Here is a 21,558-nt window from a genome sequence, read left to right on the forward strand (position 1 = left end):
GTGAACCCAATAAACCTGTGCAGCAACTCATTCTTCATAAACACTCTCAATCCGTAGCTTCCCACAAATTTCAGTATCAGGTCGATATCCAATGCGTTGATGTGCTCCACCTTTGTTTGATGTCCTCCACCTTGTTAATACCCGGTTCAAAAGATCGTCGGATTGAAAACGACAACGGCAATCGTTAATTAAACTGGGATTAAAGGATTAAACTGAGATTTTCTCCTTTAGTTCCTTTCCAATCCGAAACACGCAAGTGAAAGGAAAAAGATGGCGAATCGAGCCGGAAAACTGGACTAAACGATTCAACTGCAGTTTCGACGACGTTTCGACGAGTGCACCAGATACATACACAATTGGTAAATAGCCGAAAGTACTATTATACGGGCCCAAGTATAAATGAATCTTGACTAAGACGGTTTGCGTCTTTCGAGGTAGATTCCTGTTCGCTTAGACATCCTTCCATGCGGGCAGTAGCCTGCCTGGTGTAGAGAAGGAACTCTAGATTTGTTTTGTTCTTTGAGGGTTCCCTTCTCCGGCCAACGATTTTAGTTATTATCAAGTAAAATCATTCATAAATCTCAATCAACGAGCGCTCCAGTGAACGAACAAAGATTTTAAAGGAATGCATCACGCTTGAATTTTTCATGCTAAAACGCATAGTTTCACTCATTTGCCAAAAACATTTTGGCTTAAAACGCATTTGTAATCAATTTGGGGCAATTTATTGCTTATACATAAAAGAGTGTCTAATATTTTTATGACAAACGCCAATTCACTGTTTTTAAGGTTTTTAAGAAGGAGAACAAAAGAAAACCTACGATGATTCAAATGGATGATTCAACTGATCCATGAGTTTTTAGGTGCTGAGTGTGATATCCAGGAATTAATGGTTCTCTTTATCAGCCAACAAACACCGCTACCGTAAATGTCTGGTTCAACACACACACCTCTGACATCTCTCGTCGGCTTGTCTAGCTCAACATCCAAACGGTCCTATCAGGATACCACATCCTCCCTTACGGGAAACGTTGATATGCCTTTCTTACAATATTAACTATTTTGTATCTATTCGTTATGTTGCAATGATCATGGAATGGTAGTTTTACTGCACAATTCTTACTAGCTAAACCGTGATAAGTTGTTTTAGTCTTTCTTAAAAACCCTAAACTCGAAACTTCTGGATAAATTACCTAAATAGCATATTTTTGACATGTTCTTTCATTATTTAATTGAAACTTATTTTCCTTATATCGTCCCTTCCGAACAACAATAAAAAACTATTTACATACTTTGCAATAATCAATTATTCATATAGAGTTCTTTATGGATATGAATTAACTTTCGTTAATAAATGTATTCGATCATAAAAACAACTCAGCCGCGGCGCTTCATTTTAGTTCTGTCACTCACTTCCGTATCGGTCACTGTTTTCGGCTCTCATTTTGGTTGCTGTATTCCGTACCGGTGAAGTTTGACAGTTGAAGTTCATCAAATAGCAGCGCTCTTATCGCGCTACCAATATTGGTCACGTTAGATAATATTTTTTCAAAATTAAACCTGATGTACGAAAAATATACTGAGTGCTTCATCATCCAAGCTCAAACATAGATGAAACGTGAGTGCTCAGGCACAGAGAACAGACACACAAGTCGCTCTCAAACATGCATAAAGAACTAAATGGTCTTTTGAAAACAACTCACAAGTGGATGAGTATGAATACTTCCTCTTGGTAATTGCATTGTTGTTGATTCCGGACTGCAAGAAAATAAACTTCAAGATTCGAAGAGCTGGAAAAGAAAGGTGAAATCCCATTTTGGCGCACAATAAATTAGATGAAATGCAACAATTAGTACGTCAAAAGACGTAATTCCACAGTGAGTATCTCAACGTAATTTGATTTATACAGCTTTTTGGATGATAGTTGTTCTGGCTTGTTTGTATGCTACCGTGGCGGAGCAAGAAAAAAGTAAAACAAATGTAATCTTCCTGATTTTCTGAGGTCCAGTAGTATGTAGTATTCCGGACCATCGTAGCTGAACCTTCCGTCCCACAACAACTTCAAGAATCCGGATTCTTCTCCCGCCATATTTTGTCACTCTTTCATATTCCGTCACTCTGCCTCTTCTATTTTTTCGCTTGTATAAGTGCACATCAGTTGATCAGGGCCGGATTTAGCTCAAGGCCCGGGCCGATAGTATGTGGGGCCCAAAAGTCAAAACAGGTTGGTTTTGGTACATAAGATTTGGCCCTGGTTGTATATGACGTCATAGAGCAATATGTATACTGGAACTGGGCTTTATCTGTCGCACCGCTTGGTGATGAGCTGACAACTCTACGCAAGCCTCTTTGATATTATATATTGTCATGAGCTTTACTCGACGCAATACTTTGTCTACTTCTGTCCCACGTGATCGATTTACTGCTTTGGCAAGAGCTAAAACTCTACGCAAGCATTTCTTTGCATTGGCATCGCTTCACTCGACGCAATGCAAATATTGGTTTACTTGATTTACTGCTTGGTAATGAGCTGGAAACTCCTGCAAGCTACAATTTGTATATATTTGTATTGGCCATGAGGTCTACACGACGCAATACAATTCCTTTTTTCTTCCATCCAGTATAATATAATGAGAATTCATAAAGAAATCCATGTATTTCGTGCACATGCATGCCGAAACCGATTCTGACCACTATCCTCCGAAGAAAATTTCACGCCACAAACTTTTGTTTACTTTTTCTCGATATTCACCAATTCGCTTACATTCTGTCTTTCCCACCTTAAAATCTATACATTGTGACGTATTTTTCATCGCATCCTCTCTCCGTGATTTCATTTTTTATTACATCCGAATGCAACATATAACTCATCTTACATATTGATACTTACGAGACACTCCATCTTCCTATTTACAATCACACAATAAACACTATCATCATTGACGAATACATAGACGGAGTGGTGGCCATTTTTCGGGCACCACTATACCCCGGGAGTGACGGATTACAATTATTACACACTGACCATTGAGAAGCCCCTCAATTCAAATCACGTCAGTTTGACAACAGTGTCATTTCCATTTTTGTTTACCTCCTGTTTCTGATTCAATCAATGAATCAGACGAGTTTGTTGAATGTTTTTATCCTCCATGGTGTAGGCAGTAATAGACAATTTAAAAATTTGTTGAACGATTAAACGACGATTTGACGATCGATAGCTCTCCGCAAATCAACACACCAATAGGTGGCTGAAGGTTTCCGCACCTGATGATGGTGTTTTTGGTAGGAGAGCTATCAGATCGCCAAATCGTCGTTTGAATTTGTTTACAAAAGCAGATAAGTCGTTTAAATTTTGTCTGAAATATTATGTAATAAATAGTTCCCAGTGAAGTTCTTGATATGAGGTAATTATTTGTTGTATTTCAGTAGAATTGCAATATTTTAATACCATTGATTTTCATATTCTTTTCGTTTAACTTCTGGAAAATCAAAACCAGCATCAGCAGCAGTCGGTCATCAACATCGTAGGCGACGATGACGGAGGCTAAAAGGTAACCAGCTCTCGAACCATCGGTGGGAATTGTCACAGCTCTGCGAATCGCTGATCCAGACATAATCGAAAGTTACCAGCTACGGAATCGATTAATCCACCAGAAACTGCCGCAGTTTTACCAGCTACGAACAATCATTAATCCGCCAGCAACCGTCGCAGTTCTACAATTCCGAGCTCCACGGATGTCCCAAGAATATTAAAGATTCCCACACGACAGGCCCAATTGCCCAATGAAACCAGTGGTCTTTAACGAATAAGAAAAACAGGTGTGGGTGCAAACATTGACGGCACTCAGACGAATGGAACCAAGACTCATGAAATCGCGGTCCGGTCTGGAAGGTCCAACGGACGAAAAATCATTCCGATAACGTGAAGATCTTTCGATGTTGGATAAATTTGATTGCGGCTGCTTGTTGTTCCGGAAGGCCGACAAGAAGAAAGACGGCGCACAGCTCAAGACAGAGGAGAAATGAAACGTGAGCCAGGTAGGCTGTTATTGCTTTTGAACCAAAAGCTTATTCAATGCTGCTGTTTAATATCCGGATCACAGATTTGTCAACGGATTGGTAAGTTGTTTAGGTAGGGAACACCCAACAATCACCCTGATCCAATTTTGGCCCACCTCGTTTAAAATCATTTCTTAAAAACAGTTTAAGTTCCCGTATTTCAAAGTTATTAAATAATTATTTTAAACAAATATTGTGAAAATATTTGAACACAGTCTTACCCTGTTTAAATTTTACAATTTAATGAAATACCTATGGAATTTATTTGATATTTTTCAGGTCTCGGTGCGGTCAGTCGCAACTGTTCCATTTCCATCAATCTTTCCACCATCTACAGTACCCTCAGCCAAGTCACCAGTTCCGGAATTGCAGCCATCAAAAGTTCACCCAGTTGTGATCCTGAGCTTGTTACAATTGATGTTTCATCCACACACAGAAGTTGATAGGAATGGAATTGCTTCCATTCTGATATTGGGTGCCATGAATGATGTTCCTCGCTGCTAGTAATGCAGCAAAATCAGGCATCCGACAAAGGCTGATACCTCCTGGCTGTCCTCGGCGGCAACGCCAGCCCATCGAGTGCCGACATCGAGAAGATCCTGAGCTCGGTTGGTATCGACGATTTGACCGCGTCCCAAGGTGATCAAGAGCTGAAGGGCAAGCGGTGGAGGAACTGATGGCCTCCGGTCGCAGAAGCTCTTGTCGATACAGCTGGTAGAGCCGCTCCAGCTGACGATGCTTGTGCTCCTGCCGTTGGCGCTGCTGCCCTCCTGCTGAAGATTAGAAGGAAGAGTCGGATCGAACGACTTTCGGTCGTCGGGGCTTCGGCTTTTTAATAAGAAGGATTCAACCACATCATTGAATGTGACGGTGACCATTCAGAAAGGTACAAATATTTATTTCTGTGAATTAAATAACCAAAAATTGTGACGTCTGATTCCAAACTCTCAAACATACATATTATGAAGCTATACTAGTAGCGGAATCGAACAGTTTCGCCCATGACCGCGCATGGCGATCAATTCCCATTTGGCAGCTTCTAGACCTCCAAGAATAGGCAAACATTGGTGCTTCATCCGATAAAAAGCAAAATAACAAACCCATCATCCTACAACACTGTAATGGTGCATAAATGACGGCACTTCGGACGGCACGCAACATATCAATGGAACTTGCAGAAATTTCGGCTGAGTGACAAAGTAGTGCGGATACAGTGTTAATAAAGCTTCAACGAACACACATCGACAACATCCGGACAACTACAGAAAAACAACTTTCCTAGTTCATTTCAATTTGTTTCCTGGTCTTGCGATCCGGAACTGTCATCTATAGGAAATAGACGGAGGCCGGGAAAGTCCGGGAGTCGTTCAACAAGAGAGGACATGGGCACGAATGGGATCCTGTTATTATTTTCGTTCTAAGAGCTTTTGATATGCTTGAAATAACGATCGGATCGCAGATTTTTATTTGAAAGGTAGTATTTAGGAAAAAATAACGGAATAGTGTAAATTTAGGATTTGTATTTTTCAGATCTTTGTACCAGCGAGAGTTTTTCCTCAAACGGCCATACTGTCAGAAACCCTATTGCAATCTTGTCGAGGTTCGGTATGGATGCCCTCAAACTTCTACAAAGCTTTTTGTTACTTGGGATTGCTTCTATGAGGCTGAGAGATACTCAAAGTTCTTCCGGCGACACTTCTATCATCCATTGCCACAAACAATGTTATGTATTCAATTCGGCAAGAAAAATTGCTGAAATGTATTATCTCTATTATACTGTCGTCATACGCATATTTGTCCCATGTTTGCTGGGATTTTCTATGTACATGGGACAGTTATGCGTATAACGGCAGTATAGAGCATGTAAAAACCCGAGTTAAAGCAATACAATATTTGATATTTAATTTATCTTATGTGCAGAATAAACAAAGCAAAAAGATTTTTAAACCAAAACAAAAAAATCACCCATATCTATATAATAATTAACCTATAATAAAGATCCATAAACAGGTGAACTTTACCAATATTTCCATGAACGATTGTACTCAAATATGAGTAAATGTCAATTCACCCATAAATACGTGTGCACTTTTTCGAGATTATAGATATAGTTCACCCATATTTAGTGAACTGAACTAAGCGAAGAGTAGTATAATGGAACCGCTGGAGTCAGTTTGGAACGACTTGATTGAGCAGTCAATCAAGAGATTCTTAATCTGCTTGAGTTGTCGGACCTCAAGGACCACATTGTGGACGCACGAACGAAATACACGATGACATTTATTCAATATGAATCATTGATTATATACGGAGATACATATTAACTTGTGAATCGCATTGCTGCCCACGCTACCGTAATGTAATAAATTACCGAGATTAAGAATACATACCTTTTTAAGATCACTTCAAAACGAACTTTGTGAGAGGCCGAAGATCCATATTGTTACACATCAATCGACTAAGTGGCTAGTTGTTGATTGGTTGATTGCTTGTTTGATTGATTGATTGGTATGGTAGCTTGCTTGAATGGTTGGTTGCTTGAGTGGTTGACTGTGGTTTACTGGTTGATGATTGGTTGTGGTTATTTAGTTGATTGGTTGATTAGTGGTCTGGTTAGTTGATAAGTTGTTTGTTGATTGCGTGGTTAATTAGTGGTTGGTGTTTGATTGTGGTTTCTTGATGGCTTGTGATTATTTGGTTGATTGTGCTTGATTTGTTAGTTGGTAGTATGGTTGATTGGTTGGTTGTTTGACAGGTTGATTGATTGGTTAGTAGGTGATTAGTTGATTAGTGTTTTGTTGGCTGCTTGGTGATTGGTTATGTTGATTGCTGATTGGTCGGTTATTTAGTTGATTGGTTTTGATTGGTGATTGGTTGGTTGCTTGAATGGTTGATTAGCTGGTTGGTTGTTTGATTGCTTGGTTGATTGGTAGCTTCGTTGAATTGTTGGTTGCTTGATGTTTTGGTTGCTTGACTGGTTGATTGGTTGTCGGCTTGGTTAGTTGATTAGTTGTTTTGTTGGTTGCTTGGTTGATTGGTAATAAGTAGATTGGTAGCTTGTGAATGGTTGGTTGTTTGATTAGTTAGTTGGTTATTTGTAGTTGGCTGCTGCTTGATTTGTTGTTGGAAGCAGGATGTTATCGATCATTTAGTATTTGCGTTAGATCATTTAGTAGTTTGTCAATAGCTCATTCCAAGAGCTGAATTTCAAAATATGTTGTATGGTGGACCTCTATTTTTTTTAATCTTTATTAAAGTGTTTTTAATTCTAGATTAAGTTCAACACCGAAATGGTGGACTTCTAGTGCGGTGTTTTCTACAACTCTGCTCAATGGTTTATTGTTGGAATTTCACTAGTGACGGAGTTATAGCGCTAGTTGCAGTCTCAAACTAAGTGATCGAAATTTGTTATCATTTAGTCTAAGTTACTGAAACCAGCTATATCTTCGTTACTAGTGAAATTCAAACAATGAACCATTAGGCAGAGTTGTAGAAAAACCTCCGCACCAGAAGTCCACAAAATACATTTTGAAATTCAGCTTTTGGAATGAGCTATTGACAAATACAAAATGATCGAACGCAAATATATAAGATCGATAAACCTTGTGGAAGAATGTTGATTGGTTGGTAATTTGGTTGATTGGTTGCTGATGGTTGATTGATTGGTCGGCTCAGTTCAATGTCGTTTGTTGGTGCTTGATTGATTGATTAGTTGGTTTTGAATGATTGCTTGGATTGAGGTTGCTTTGGTTGGTTATTTGATTGATTGATGCTTGATTTGTTAGTTGTTAGAATGGTGATTGTGGTTGATTGCTTGATTGGTTGGTATTGGTGATTGGTTGCTTGATTGTTGATTGATTGTTGTTGATTGGTTGGTCGGCTGATAGTTACTGTTGTTTTGCTGGTTTTCTGGCTGATTAGTTGGTTGTTGGGTCTGTTATTGTTGAGGTAGCTTACTTGATGGTTGGTGACGGTTAGTTGGAGTTGGTTGATTGGTGTTTGATTGGCCGGTTGCGTTGATCGGTTGATTGGGTGCTTGTGATTGTTTTTGGTCTGGATGTATGTGATTGGATTGCTTGAGGTTGTGATGATGAGATTTTGTGATGGGTGGTTGGTCAGGCAGGACATGTCCAAGGGCACGATCCTCCCCAGGCCATCGCGAGTTATGGCGCCTGCCAGGATGGTGGGTTTGAAGTAGGCCCTGTTTAACCTCTATAAAAGCTGCATGTATCCGCAAGTAGGCTCCGCAAAGCAACCGTGTGCCGCCTAAGCACAAGCCCAAGTCCGGTGTTAGTGGGACGCTAAACGCCAATCAAGCAACCAACCAATAACCAATGAAACAACCAATCAACAAAAAACCAACCAATCTAGCAATCAACTTATTAATCAATCAACCAAGCAGCCAACAAAACAACTAATCAACTAACCAGCTTACTAATCCAATCAACCTGTTAAGCAACCAACCAATCAACCATACTACCAACTAACAAAGCAGCAATCAACCAAATAATCAACCAAACAATCACAACCAACCATAATCAAGCAAGCAACCAACTAATTAACCAATCAACTAAACAACTTACCAATTAACGAAACGACCAACCAATCAAGAACCAACAAAATAACCACAACCAATCAATCAAGTAAAACCAAAAGTAACCAACCACCAATCAATCAACTAATCAGCAACCAACCAATTAAGGCAACCAATCAACCAACTTCAATCAACCAATCCAACAAGCTAATCAACCAAATAACCAACCAATCAACCATTCAAGCAACCAACAAAACAACTAATCAACTAACCAGCCGACCAACCATTCAATCAACCAGTAAAGCAAACAGTCAACCAAATAACCAACCAATTACAACCAACCAACTAATCCAAAATCAGCCATCTCAGGCTACCAATCAACAAGCAATCAAGCAACCAGCCAACTAATCATCAAACAAGCAACCATTGAAGCAACCAACAAAACAACATAAGAACTAACCAGCCGACCAACCAATCAATCAACCAGGCAAGAACCGATCAATCAATAATGATTGGTTGGTTGGATTGGCAACCAACACAACAATTGGTTGATTAGTTGTTTTTTGTTTTCGATTGGTGATTAGTTGATTGATTGATTAGTGGTTATGCTTGATTAGTTAGTTGGTCTTACTGCTGATTAGTTTTTTATATGTTGGCTGGTTGCTTAATTGGTTGGTTGGTTGTTTATTGTTGTTTTGCTTGGTTGGTTATTCAGATGATTGTTTGCTTGATTGGCTAATCCAGCAATCAGCCATTCGCAAGCTACCAATCAATCAAGCAAACGAATCAACCAACCAAGCAACCATTGAAGCAACGAACAAAACAACATATCAACTAACGCCGACCAGCCAATCAACAACCAAACAATCAACCAAGTAACCAAACCAAATTACAACCAATCAATCAATCAACCAACAATGAAGCAACCATCCAATCAACCATTCTATCAACTAACAAATCAAGCAGCAACCAACCAACCTCATCAACCAAATAACTAACAATCAAGCAACCTAGCAATCAACTTATTAACCAATCAACCAAGAAACCAACAAAACAAGCAACCAATTAAGCAACCAACCAACTATAAACCATTCAACAGTTCTACAACCAACAAATCAAGCAGCAACCAAACAATCAAACAATCATTCTACCAACTAACAAACGCAACCAACCAATAACCAGGCAACCAATCAACTAATTCTACAATCAAGCAATCAACAAAACAACTAATCCCATCATGCAACCGACCAACAATCAACCAACCAAATCAATCAACCAATCAACTAATAATCAACCAATCAACTGAATAATTAACAGTCAACGATTAGCAACCAAACAACTAACCAATCAAGCAACAACTAATCAGCCATTTAAAACCAACAAAACAACTAATCAACCTAACCAGCGACCAGTCAAACAACCAATCAACCAAAAACCAACCAACACAAACCAACCAACTATGAAGCAACCAACTATCAACAGTTCTACCAACTAACAAATCAAGCAGCAACCAACCAATTAATCATTCTATCAACCAACCAATCAACTAAATAACCAATAATCAACCAACAAACAATGAAGCAAACCAAACAACCAACTATCAAGGAACAACTAATCAACAATTCTACCTACAACAAATCAAGCAACAACCAACCAATCAACTAATCAATCAATCAATCAACTAATCAACCAATCAAGAAACCAACAAAACAACTAATCAACCAACGCCGAACAACCATTCAATCAAACGGTAAAGCAACCCAACCAAATAACCAACCAAATAATCCAGCAATCAGCCATTCAAGTAAGCTACCAATCAACTAAGCAACGAATCAACTAATCAACCAACCAAGCAACCAACAAACAACATGTCAACTAACCAGCCGACCAACCAATCAAGCAAGCAATCAACCTACCAATCAATTATTCTACCATCTAACAACAAGCAGCAATCAATCATTCAACCAACCAACTAATCAACCATTCAAGCAACCAACAAAACAAACATAAACTAACGAGCCGACCAACCAATCAATCAATCAGTCAAGCAAACCAATCAACCAAATTACCAACCAATCAAGTAATCAATAAACAAAAAGAATCCAACCAATCAACCATTCTTCCAACAACAAATCAAGCAGCAACCAACTAACCAAATAACCAACGAATCAACTAACTAATAACAACCAACCATTCAAGCAAGCTACCAATCAACATTAACCAATCAACAAGCAACCAACAAAACAATTAATCAACCTAACCAGTCGACTAATCAATCAAGAACAACCAATCAACCAGTTACAACCAACCAACAACTAGCAACCAACAATTAATGCAAGCTACCAATCAACCAAGCAATCAAGCAACCAACCAACCAGGACCAATTAAGCAACCAACCATTCTACAAACTAAAAATCAAGCAGCAACATAAACCAAATTACTAATCAATCAAACGACCATCCATTCTCAACGCTACCAATCAATCAACCAACCAAAATAATCACAACCAACCAACTAATCAATCAATCAAGCAACCAACCAATTAGCCATCCAAGCAACCTACAAAACAACTAATCAACAACAGACCAACTAATCAAGTAACCAATCACCAACCTATCAATCAAAACCAACCAATCAACCAAATAACAAAACAACTAATTAACTAACCAGCCGACCAACAATCAATCAACCAGCCACAACAACCAACTATCAATCATTCAACTCTCAACAGTGTTCAACAACTAACAAATCAAGCAGCAACCAACCATTCAATCAATCATTCTACCAACTAACAAATCAAGCAACCAACCAACTAATCTACCAATCAAGCAATCAACAAAACAATTAATCAACCCATCAAGCAACCGACCAACAATCAACCAACCAACTAATCAAGCAATCAACTAATACAACCAATAAAGCAATATCAATCAATGAATAACCAATCAATCAACCAACAACAATGAAGCAACCAACAAACAATGAGCAAACAACAACTAGCTATTAAACTGATCCAAAATTATTTATCAGATCGCTCACTGCAGGTAAACTATCAGAATTCTAAATATTTAGGACTTCTGCTAGATCAAAATTACTTTTAAAATCACATTATGGGCCTTCAAGCCAAATGTACCAAATATATTAAGTGGATCCACTTATAAACAGAAAATCAAACTTTGTCCTTTTGATTTACAAACAAATTTTAGACCAGCCATGTTGTGCTGTGCCAATATGGACTAGTTGCTTCACCGAAAGAAGGCACTTCAGAGGATTGTTCCTCCTCGGACCACCACGATTACCAGATGGTCTTCCTTCAGTCCCTCCTCGAAGAGTGAAATCAGGAGTGATTCAGTTTCATTCCACGACCACTATTCTAGTTGAATCTGGAGCCAAATAGAACAAACTCGCTTTCCAGCAGTGTTCTATTCATGTTTTTAAATTTTCAAAATGAATATCATCATGTTGGCGCAAGAAAGGCGTAATTGCAAAGTGGATTTAACGTAGATAAAATGATGCATTCATACACCAAAACAATTGAAAATATTTGAATCTCGTGATTCAATCGTGGTTCAAATCTGCAGAAAATAGAACGGAGCAGTATCAGTTTTATTTTTGACATTAGACTGGTATAAAAATTAATCTAGAACAGCTGCTGGAAAATGAATGTTCCAGATTCATATTCAAACTGACAGCCCGAACGATTTGAATCACTGCTGATTTTACCCTAAGGTTGTGACATGTTCGTTTCAACAATTCTGTCGAAAAATCGCATGGCGGGCATGAGTAGAGCATACCGGTTGCTGTTTCTTTATTGAGTAAGGCCGGCGCTTCTTCCGTTGCAGGATCACAGATTACGCAGTGGACGCGTCTGAACGCTGGCATCATCCGACGATGCTGATGACGTCGATCCCGGCAGACGAGGAAGATTGCGTGCGACGATGACGTCGATATGCGCTTCTGCACATCTTCCAACTTGGGTTGATCGAGGCGTAGTCGCTGAGTAATAGTGGTTTACCTTCCTCGTCCTTCATCAGGCTGTCCACTATTTCGTTGTCTCCGTCTGGTGCAACTAGGTGCGGAATCCTCCACGGCCGCGGAACGGTCTTCCACCATAGCCGTACGATGAATTTTCTTCGTAACAAATAAATATACTATATATACGATGCACCGCCTACGGATATTCGTAGTCAGGGCGCGAGATACTCACGCTTTCCTCAAAACCTCCACTGCTCTTCGAGAACGGTGTTGTTCCGTTGTCAGCAAAATCGATATGAATACGACGATCCGGTGCCCTAACAGGAATCCATTCTTCCTTCAGCAGCCGTAGCAGTATCAATAGAATCGCTGAATGTAGGCCTGGTGTCCCTTTGTTATAAATAAATATTCGATCTTTTTGGCACAAAACTCACGCTCATGTAATGTTTTCGATACGGATTCAAGAAATTTCGTATCTGATTTTTAAAAAGATTCAAACGACGATTTGACGAATGGATAGCTCTCCACGCAACCAACACCATCAACAGGTGAGCGGAAACCTTCATCTACCATGGTGCTTGTTTACGGGAGAGCAAACAGATTCGTCAAATCGTTTGAATTTTGTTTACAAAGCAGATAATCGTTTAAAATGTTGTCTTGGATTAATATTATGCATGATGCAAAGCGAAACGACGTCGCAAGGGTCGCAAGGTGAGGAGAAAAACAAACAGACAAACTGTCAAAACGTCAAGAGGGTAAGTCAGCGCTCGTAAAATATTTATGTATTTATAATGTAATTCGTCACCCACGAGGCCCGATAATTACAAACTGTACATGGATATTTTCCCGTGCGGTCGACAACAGTATCTCTCTGTTGACAACTGTAAATGAACTTCATATAAAGTTTTAAAGTTTGTGGTACGGTTATTTGACAAATAACAATATGTTGAATGGTTGTTAAGTTATGTCACCATAAAAATCGCCTGTTTTCGCGTGCAAAATTTTCTGTCAACAGTATGATAAAATGTTGACATATAATGCAGGAAATAAATAACATTTTAGAGAAGCATGTTATATGTTGACATTTAGTGATGATGTCGACAGTTATGGTAGATCGGTCGAAAAGTATTCGATAACCGCAACGTAAACTGTGAAGCTATATCTTACATCGTAATAATGATTCTGACCATATAACATGTTGTTTTTTATTATGGGGGTATTTTCTTTCAAAATGAAGAAGAAGACATGGTGCCGATTTTCTGATGGCTTTGTACCGGACATTTGCTATGTATTCGTCAATGCTATCATGGCAGGATCGCCAATGTGATATCCAGGAATTAATGGTTCTCTTTATCAGCCAACAAACACCGCTACGTAAATGTCTGGTTCAACACACACCTCTGACATCTCTCGTCGTTGTCTAGCTTAACATCCCAAACGGTCCTATCAGGATACCACACTGAGTTGGTGCGTTTCAACTCATGCTTGATTTGAATCATCCATGAGTTTCGAGATTTAGTGTGTTTTTAACAAATTGGTTATTGTTAATACATTTCTATTGATTAATTATGATTAATTATTTTAGAGCGTCTTAGGGAAATGCTACAAGGTTAAAGACTATTATTCTTCCATTTACTTCCACTTCAACTTTTTATGTATCAAAAGAGATATTGTTTTCCACTTGGAACTTCTTCAGTGTTTGTTATCGATAACAAACACTGAAGAAGTTCAAGTGAAACGAAATAGCATCTCTTTTGATACATTTCTATCCTCTGGCAGTTAGGATTTTTCTCTGGTTGAATTGAACATGTGGAATTACAATGTTTTTAACTTAAGCTAAACTCGACCTAATTTATACTAAGGGTAAAGGAGCTAATCGTTGCAATAGAAGATTGCAACGATGTAGAAATGGAAATTATTTTATTGGACAGTTGCAATGTCTCAATATTAGAAACTCTAGAACTAATTAATGATTTGAGTGTATTACTTCTCATAAGTTAAACGATTTACAATGACATGGAGATATAGCTTCCACACTAATATTCTTCCTCCCCTTCTATATGGGAGTTTGGCGGAATGAAGGTCTGCGATGTGTGCCATCACAAAATTTCTCCGCTCCATATATTTCGCTCTAATTCTATCATGAACATGTACGTCAAGTTTGGAAGATGATATTAGCATTTCCATAGGCTTAACATTGGGCGGATACAAGACGGTAGACTAGCCCAAGAATACGCACAGCAGCTGGAAGTGGCACTCCCAACGGAAGAGCAGCTAGGCGCAGCGTCTCTTGAAGATGGTTGGAGAGATATTCGATCCGCCATTGGTAGCACCGCTACCGCTGCACTTGGCACGGTGCCCGGATCAGAGAAACGACTGGTATGACGGCGAATGTGAGCAGTTAGTAGAAGAGAAGAGTGCAGCATGGGCGAGATTGCTGCAACACCGCACGAGGGCGAACGAGGCACGATATAAACGGGCGCGGAACAGACAAAACTCGATTTTCCGGAGGAAAAAGCGTCAGCAGGAAGATCGAGAACGTGAAGAAACGGAGCAACTGTACCGCGCTGATAACACACGAAAGTTCTATGAGAAGTTAAACCGTACACGTAAAAGTCACGTGCCATAGCCTGATATGTGTAAGGACATAAACGGGAACTTTCTTACGAACGAGCGTGAGGTGATCCAAAGGTGGCGGCTGCACTACGAAGAGCACCTGAATGGCGATGTGGCTGACGAAGATGGCGGTATGGTGATGGACCTGGGGGAACGCGCGCAGGACATAATTCTACCGGCTCCGGATCTCCAAGAAATCCAGGAGGAGATTGGCCGGCTGAAGAACAACAAAGCCCCTGGGGTTGACCAACTACCAGGAGAGCTATTTAAACACGATGGTGAGGCACTGGCTAGAGCGCTGCACTGGGTCATTACCAAGATTTGGGAGGAGAAAGTTTTGCAGCAGGAGTGGATGGAAGGTGTCGTGTGTCCTATTTACAAAAAGGTCGATAAGCTGGATTGTAGCAACTACCGCGCAATCACATTGCTGAACGCCGCCTACAAGGTACTCTCCCAAATTTTATGCCGTCGACTAGCACCAATTGCAAGGGAGTTCGTGGGGCAGTACCAGACGGGTTTTATGGGCGAACGCTCCATCACAGACCAGGTGTTCTCCATTCGCCAGGTACTACAGAAATGCCGCGAATACAACGTGCCCACACATCATCTATTCATCGACTTCAAAGCCGCATATGATACAATCAATCGGGACCAGCTATGGCAGCTAATGCACGAACACGGATTTCCGGATAAACTGACACGGTTGATCAAAGCGACGATGGATCGGGTGATGTACGTAGTTCGAGTTTCAGGGGTATTCTCGAGTTCCTTCGAAACCCGCCGAGGGTTACGGCAAGGTGATGGTCTTTCGTGTCTGCTATTCAACTTCGCTTTGGAAGGGGTAATACGAAGAGCAGGGATCAACACGAGTGGTACAATTTTCAAAAAGTCCGTCTAGCTATTTGGCTTCGCCGACGACATAGATATTATGGCACGTAACTTTGAGAAGATGGAGGAAGCCTACATCAGACTGAAGAGGGAAGCCAAACGGATCGGACTAGTCATCAACACGTCGAGGACGAAGTACATGATAGGAAGAGGTTCAAGAGAAGACAATGTGAGCCACCCACCGCGAGTTTGCATCGGTGGTGACGAAATCGAGGTGGTAGAAGAATTTGTGTACTTGGGCTCACTGCACTATGGTCCAGCATACAGATTTACGCGGAAAGATGCATTTTACTCCCAAATTATATTTTTTAGAAAAAAATGTTGTTCTACAAAATTGTTCGAAATAGTAAGGCCATCATTATGGTTCTACAGAAAAATAGGGTGGCCCATCATTAAAAAAAAAATAGGAAATATTTTTTTTATTTCTCGGAATATTGACATGTTATGTTCTACAAAGTTGTAGCGTAGCTTATTCCAATCAATTCCGCAAAAAAAAAATTTCTGTAGCTCTTAAGTTGGCTGATTTAGAGCAATTTTACCTAATTGGATTAGGGTGTACCTTAAAAAACAGTATTTTTGATCTACTTTTTTTGTTTTAGATTTCTCGAAAAAGTCGCGTTCAGGTGACTTTTAGAGCTCAAAAAAATGCAACTTTTGATGGGTAAGTATGCTCAATATCTTTCTCCAATCAAAAGTTAAAATCATTTTTCTGTCAAAATTACATTTTTTTCATAAGTTGATATCTCCGGTGAGGGCAAACCAAAAAAATATATTTATACGGCATTTGAAAGAAAAATTAATATTCTTTATATGTCAAAAAATTGGGAAAATGTTATTTTTTTATCTCAAGTTTTATCAATTTTACTAAAATCATGTTTTTTAAAATAAATTATTATAACTCGACAACGGAAGAAGATACAGACGATATTCTTATAGCAAAACACGCGTTTTGAAAAGCCCCAAAAGTCTTCAGAACATGACATTCGTGAGAATTGAAAAATAAAAAATCTACAGCTTTAACACTTTTTATAAGTTTTATCATTATCATCGTATTGCAAGATTTTCGAGAAAAGATGCATTTTCGGTCTGAAGCATACTTTTAAGAAACAAAGTTTGTTCTACAAAGTTGTTCTGGATACTTGGGCCCTTATTATAGAGTTACCGAAAAATAGGGTGGGCCATTTTATAAAAACGTGAAATCTTTATTTTTTTTTATTTTGCGGAATATTGACATAAAATGTTCTACAAAGTTGTATCGCAGCTTTTTCCAATCAACTTTGCTATATAAACTTTCTATGTAGCTCTTAGGCTCACTTGTTTAGAGTAATTTTAGTAACCAGGATTAGGGTGTCCCTTAAAAACAATATTTATGATCTACTCATTTCATTTTTTATTTTTCACGGATGTCACCTTCTAAAGACTTTTAAAACGCGTGTTTTGCTATAAGAATATCGTCTGTATCTTCTTCCGTTGTCGAGTTACATCAATTTATTCAAATAAACATGATTTTAGTAAAATTGGTTAAACTTGAGATAAAAAAATAACATATCCCCAATTTTTTGACATAATAAAGAATATGAATTTCTCTTTCAGATGCCGTGTAAATATATTTTTTTTGGTCTGCCCTAATCAGAGATATAAACTTATAAAAAATGTAATTTTGGCAGAAAAACGATTAAAACTTTTTATCGGAAAAAGATATTGACTATATTTACCCATCAAAAGTTGCATTTTTGAGCCATAAAAGTCACCTGAAAACTAGCAACCCTATAACCAGAGACCGGCGGAGTGAAAAACTGACGAAATGGCAACGTATGAAAATGCATGAAATCGTTTAAATTATACTGGCAGCACTTGAACTTTTTGCTTGCTTCTTATAAGAAGCTTCTTATATGGAAGCAAAAAGTAAACAAGTCGAAATGGAACCGCTTTTGACTATAGACACTATAGGTTCCATAGACGAGCGGAGACACGGTTGAGTCATTTCGATTTAGTGTGTTTTTCCGTTTTTTCACAGTGTACCACGCGAATTTGACGTCACACGCTCTGTTGCTTCGATTGCAATTGTGACGTCATGCTCGTTTGGCTACACTAACTGACAGTTCGTTTGGCTACACTCGCCTTCGCCTCAGCTCGTCTATGGAATCTACAGTGTCTATACTTTTGACGGTTCGATTGGAAACAAGATGGCGTCTTCGCCGATCTCTTATTCTAGTATTTCTACTGAAAACGACTTTTTCAAAAAATCTAAAATAAAAAAAGTAGATAAAAAATACTGTTTTTTGAGGTACACCCTACACACTTAGAATATTTTACAGTATACGGTAATTTTTTACCGAACTTTCAACAGCTGAACGTATATACGGTAATCAGTTCGGTAAACGAAAAAAAATACTGAACGTTTGGTAGTTTTATTTTGTGATGATCTGTCAAAATCTACCGTACCGTTCGGTAATTCGGAAATCAAAATTACCGAACGCACGGTACCTTTTCCGTTTTAAATGAAAATATTAATGCTTTCAGTAGTAATCAAATAAAGTATGAGAATACGGTTTTTAAACATGACTTTTATTTATTTGCTTTCTTCCGACAATATAGGGTGGATAGACACAAGTTTTTCCGAACCGAAAAATCCGGAAAACACGGCTAATCGTGTGTTTTGTCGTTTCATTGCGGAATATGCCATCTTTTTAGGCTGTTTTTTAAACTTTTGTCAATCCTCCATCATCGAAATTTAGCGGAATCTACGCATCAGAAGATACCGCATCGAACTGAAGTAAAAGACGCAGAAAGCTGAAAAAAGTGATTGCGTTTAAAAAAAAACTTTATTGTCCAAGAACTAAACATACCTGTTATTTTTTGCCTCTTAACATATTAACAATTTTTTTAGAAATCCAACTGAAACTGTTGGAAAATTCGAAACAACAAAGTGTCAAAAAAATGGCTTTGACAGTTTATCGCTTTACCGTAGATTTGTAATACATAATTTGTTTTGCAGTTTGTTCGGTAATTATTCTACAATGTACGGCGAAAATACGATTTTACAGAACAAACTGTAATTTCAACTACCGAACTCTGCCAAATCATTTTGGAATTACAATTCGTTCGGTAAAATTTTACTGATATTCGGTAAAATTAATCTAGTTAACCGAACTTACTGTAATTTTATTGGTTTACCGTAGGTTTTCGTCGAAAAAATTACCGAACAGCGAAATCTATTTTAAGTGTGTACTGTTTCAACAGTAGCTCAGATGGTAAACGGCCAAACTACTTTATGAGTAATGGGCGGTTAAGTATAATTAACATTTAAATCTGGTCGTTTTTTCGAACAAAATTTTCGTTGTACCATACATCAGTTGGTAGATGTACAATTAAAGAACTATATAATTACACATCGACAGCATGTTATGTATTAACGGTAAGTGTTGATGTAGGCTTGGTATGGTGAATCAAGCTTAAAATTGTATGCTAACAATGAAGTGAATAGTGACAATATATCTTATATGTAACACATACCTATGTAATTTTGACTGTATGGCATGTCGTTTTTCATTTATGCGGCTTATGCGGGCACTTGTTGCACGGTAAAAAATTTTGGTTTATTTTTTCGGTGTGAATGTTGATTATTAAAATCAACGGGATATGCAACTTTAAACAAGTGTTACATGCCGCTATATTTTTTAAATAAGTTTTATGATAATTTGAAAGCGTTTTGTAATATATTTATGTGATTTAGAAACATTTTAGATTTCTCGAATAATCTTAATATCAAGAAATATCAACACTTTTCGTACAGTGCATGCCATTTTGAAGTTTCCGACACTCAGTCTGCTTCTTCTTCTTTGCTCCGCAAAATTAGAATTTTTCTCTTTTCTCGCAATATGTGAATTATTCACATTGCGATTGTGGGAAATGCTATAGTCAAAATTTATCAATAATATTAGGCTTTCAGCGATCGTGTACGTACACGCACGTTTCACTCACACTTTTACTCGGTTTGTTTGCAACCACGAGCAGCTGTCACGGCAAAATTAAATGGGATTGTTTGCAACCACGAACCTGCGATCGTGTTGGTGAGAAATGTCGGCGAGACCCTAATGATTGAATTTTTGTCAGTGTATGGGTCAGTCGACAATCCGATCGGATTAAATTTCTTTGGCTATATTTGGCCGCTGCGGCAGAAATGCGGTGAACGCATTCCAGTTTGTTTTTGTTTTGTAGTGGATCGCGTTCTGTCGTGATTTTTTCGTCAACTGTCAGTTTGAGTCGTTTGAGTCGAAAAGGAGTGCAATCGCTTTGTAAAACAAAAAACTGAAAACGTTTTCAGAAGTTTTCGATCGAATTATTTTGTGTAGTATCATCACTACAGTGCAAATTGCTTACTGTTCTTTACCACACCATGAATGCCGCTCGCAGTAAAGCGGTAAGCAGAATATTGATTGTTTTATCATGTTTATTTCACTTCATCCATTTCATTCGGCTGCCAGTCCTCCAGCAGCTCCGAAGGTGAACATTCGACCGACGACATCTGGGACGACACTCTCATCATTCGGAACTACGATGAATCTCTCGCCATGGTCAAAGAAGTAGTTGCCAAACGATTGGCCATGAAGACGAATAAAAAGATGCTAGCCAAAGCCGCCAGTGCTACCTCCGAGGATCAAGTACAGCAACAACCACAGGCGTCCACATCTACACAGCCGATAAAAATGAAGACTGAAGAAGGTGAGTCTTCCGGGTGGAAAACTCATCGGCAGAGAAGGGCGCTACCGAAAGGAAATAAACCATCGTACCATGTTGGAGATTATTGTCGAGCAACTTATGATGATGGCGTTGATTACGAAGCAAAGATACTGGCAGTCGACAAATCTGGAGATGCTCTGATTCGTTACGTTGGTTACAATAATGAGCAGACTGTTGCTATTGAGGATTTGGTACCGTCGTGGGGGCGCAAAGCTCGACGCAAGCAACGTGAGGACGCTGCTGAGTTGGCAACCGAAGAAGATCCTAACCGGATGGAGATGAGCGACGACGAGGTGAAGCTAACCAACAAAGCCAGCAAAATCCGTATTAACATTGATCCCAGCTTCCGAATGCCAAAAGCAGGGGGTGGTTCTTCGCGTGTAGCATCGACGGGTTTCCACGCCGGAATGGGCGCCTCCTTCATGGTTCCGCCTCCACCACCAATGCCGCCCATGCTGGAAGACGACGACGATCTGGAGTCGGAGAACCTGTCTGCCATGCTCATGTCCTGGTACATGAGTGGGTACTATACGGGGCTGTACCATGGACAGAAGATGTCTCAGAAACGGGCCCGACCCTCCTAGAGTGTGTTCTATGGTTGTTACTTAGCACTTAAGGTTGCCTCTGGTATTTTCCGAGACGTATGACATTTTGAGTTAAACTGAACTGAATTTCATTTTCTTTTTATTTTAAATATATTTCAGAATGGAAAATAAAATCATTCTTTAGTTGTAAATCCATAT

General features: G+C 39.0%; 1 protein-coding gene and 1 pseudogene across 1 annotated transcript; one reads left to right on the forward strand and one right to left on the reverse strand.

Annotated features, from left to right (window-relative positions):
* LOC134227917 (uncharacterized) overlaps positions 1-8,187 on the reverse strand; it is a 42,799-nt pseudogene extending 34,612 nt beyond the window's left edge.
* A 12,131-nt stretch (positions 8,188-20,318) lies between these two features.
* LOC134226703 (survival motor neuron protein-like) lies at positions 20,319-21,533 on the forward strand. Its single transcript, XM_062707657.1, has 2 exons — positions 20,319-20,495; positions 20,560-21,533. Exons 1-2 carry the CDS (start codon positions 20,472-20,474, stop codon positions 21,397-21,399), a joined length of 864 nt encoding a protein of 287 aa, XP_062563641.1. The 5' UTR covers positions 20,319-20,471; the 3' UTR covers positions 21,400-21,533.
* The last annotated feature ends 25 nt before the right edge of the window (positions 21,534-21,558 follow it).

The sequence above is a fragment of the Armigeres subalbatus genome, chromosome 3 (genome assembly GCF_024139115.2).
Source record: "Armigeres subalbatus isolate Guangzhou_Male chromosome 3, GZ_Asu_2, whole genome shotgun sequence".
Classification (NCBI taxonomy): domain Eukaryota; kingdom Metazoa; phylum Arthropoda; class Insecta; order Diptera; family Culicidae; genus Armigeres; species Armigeres subalbatus.

What these genes read in the sequence shown, in the direction of transcription:
- LOC134226703 (XM_062707657.1), top strand. Translation starts at nt 20,472, where the DNA reads ATGAATGCCGCTCGCAGTAAAGCG. An exon ending in ATGCCGCTCGCAGTAAAGCG is followed by an intron (nt 20,496 to 20,559) that starts GTAAGCAGAATA and finishes TTCGGCTGCCAG; the next exon opens with TCCTCCAGCAGCTCCGAAGG.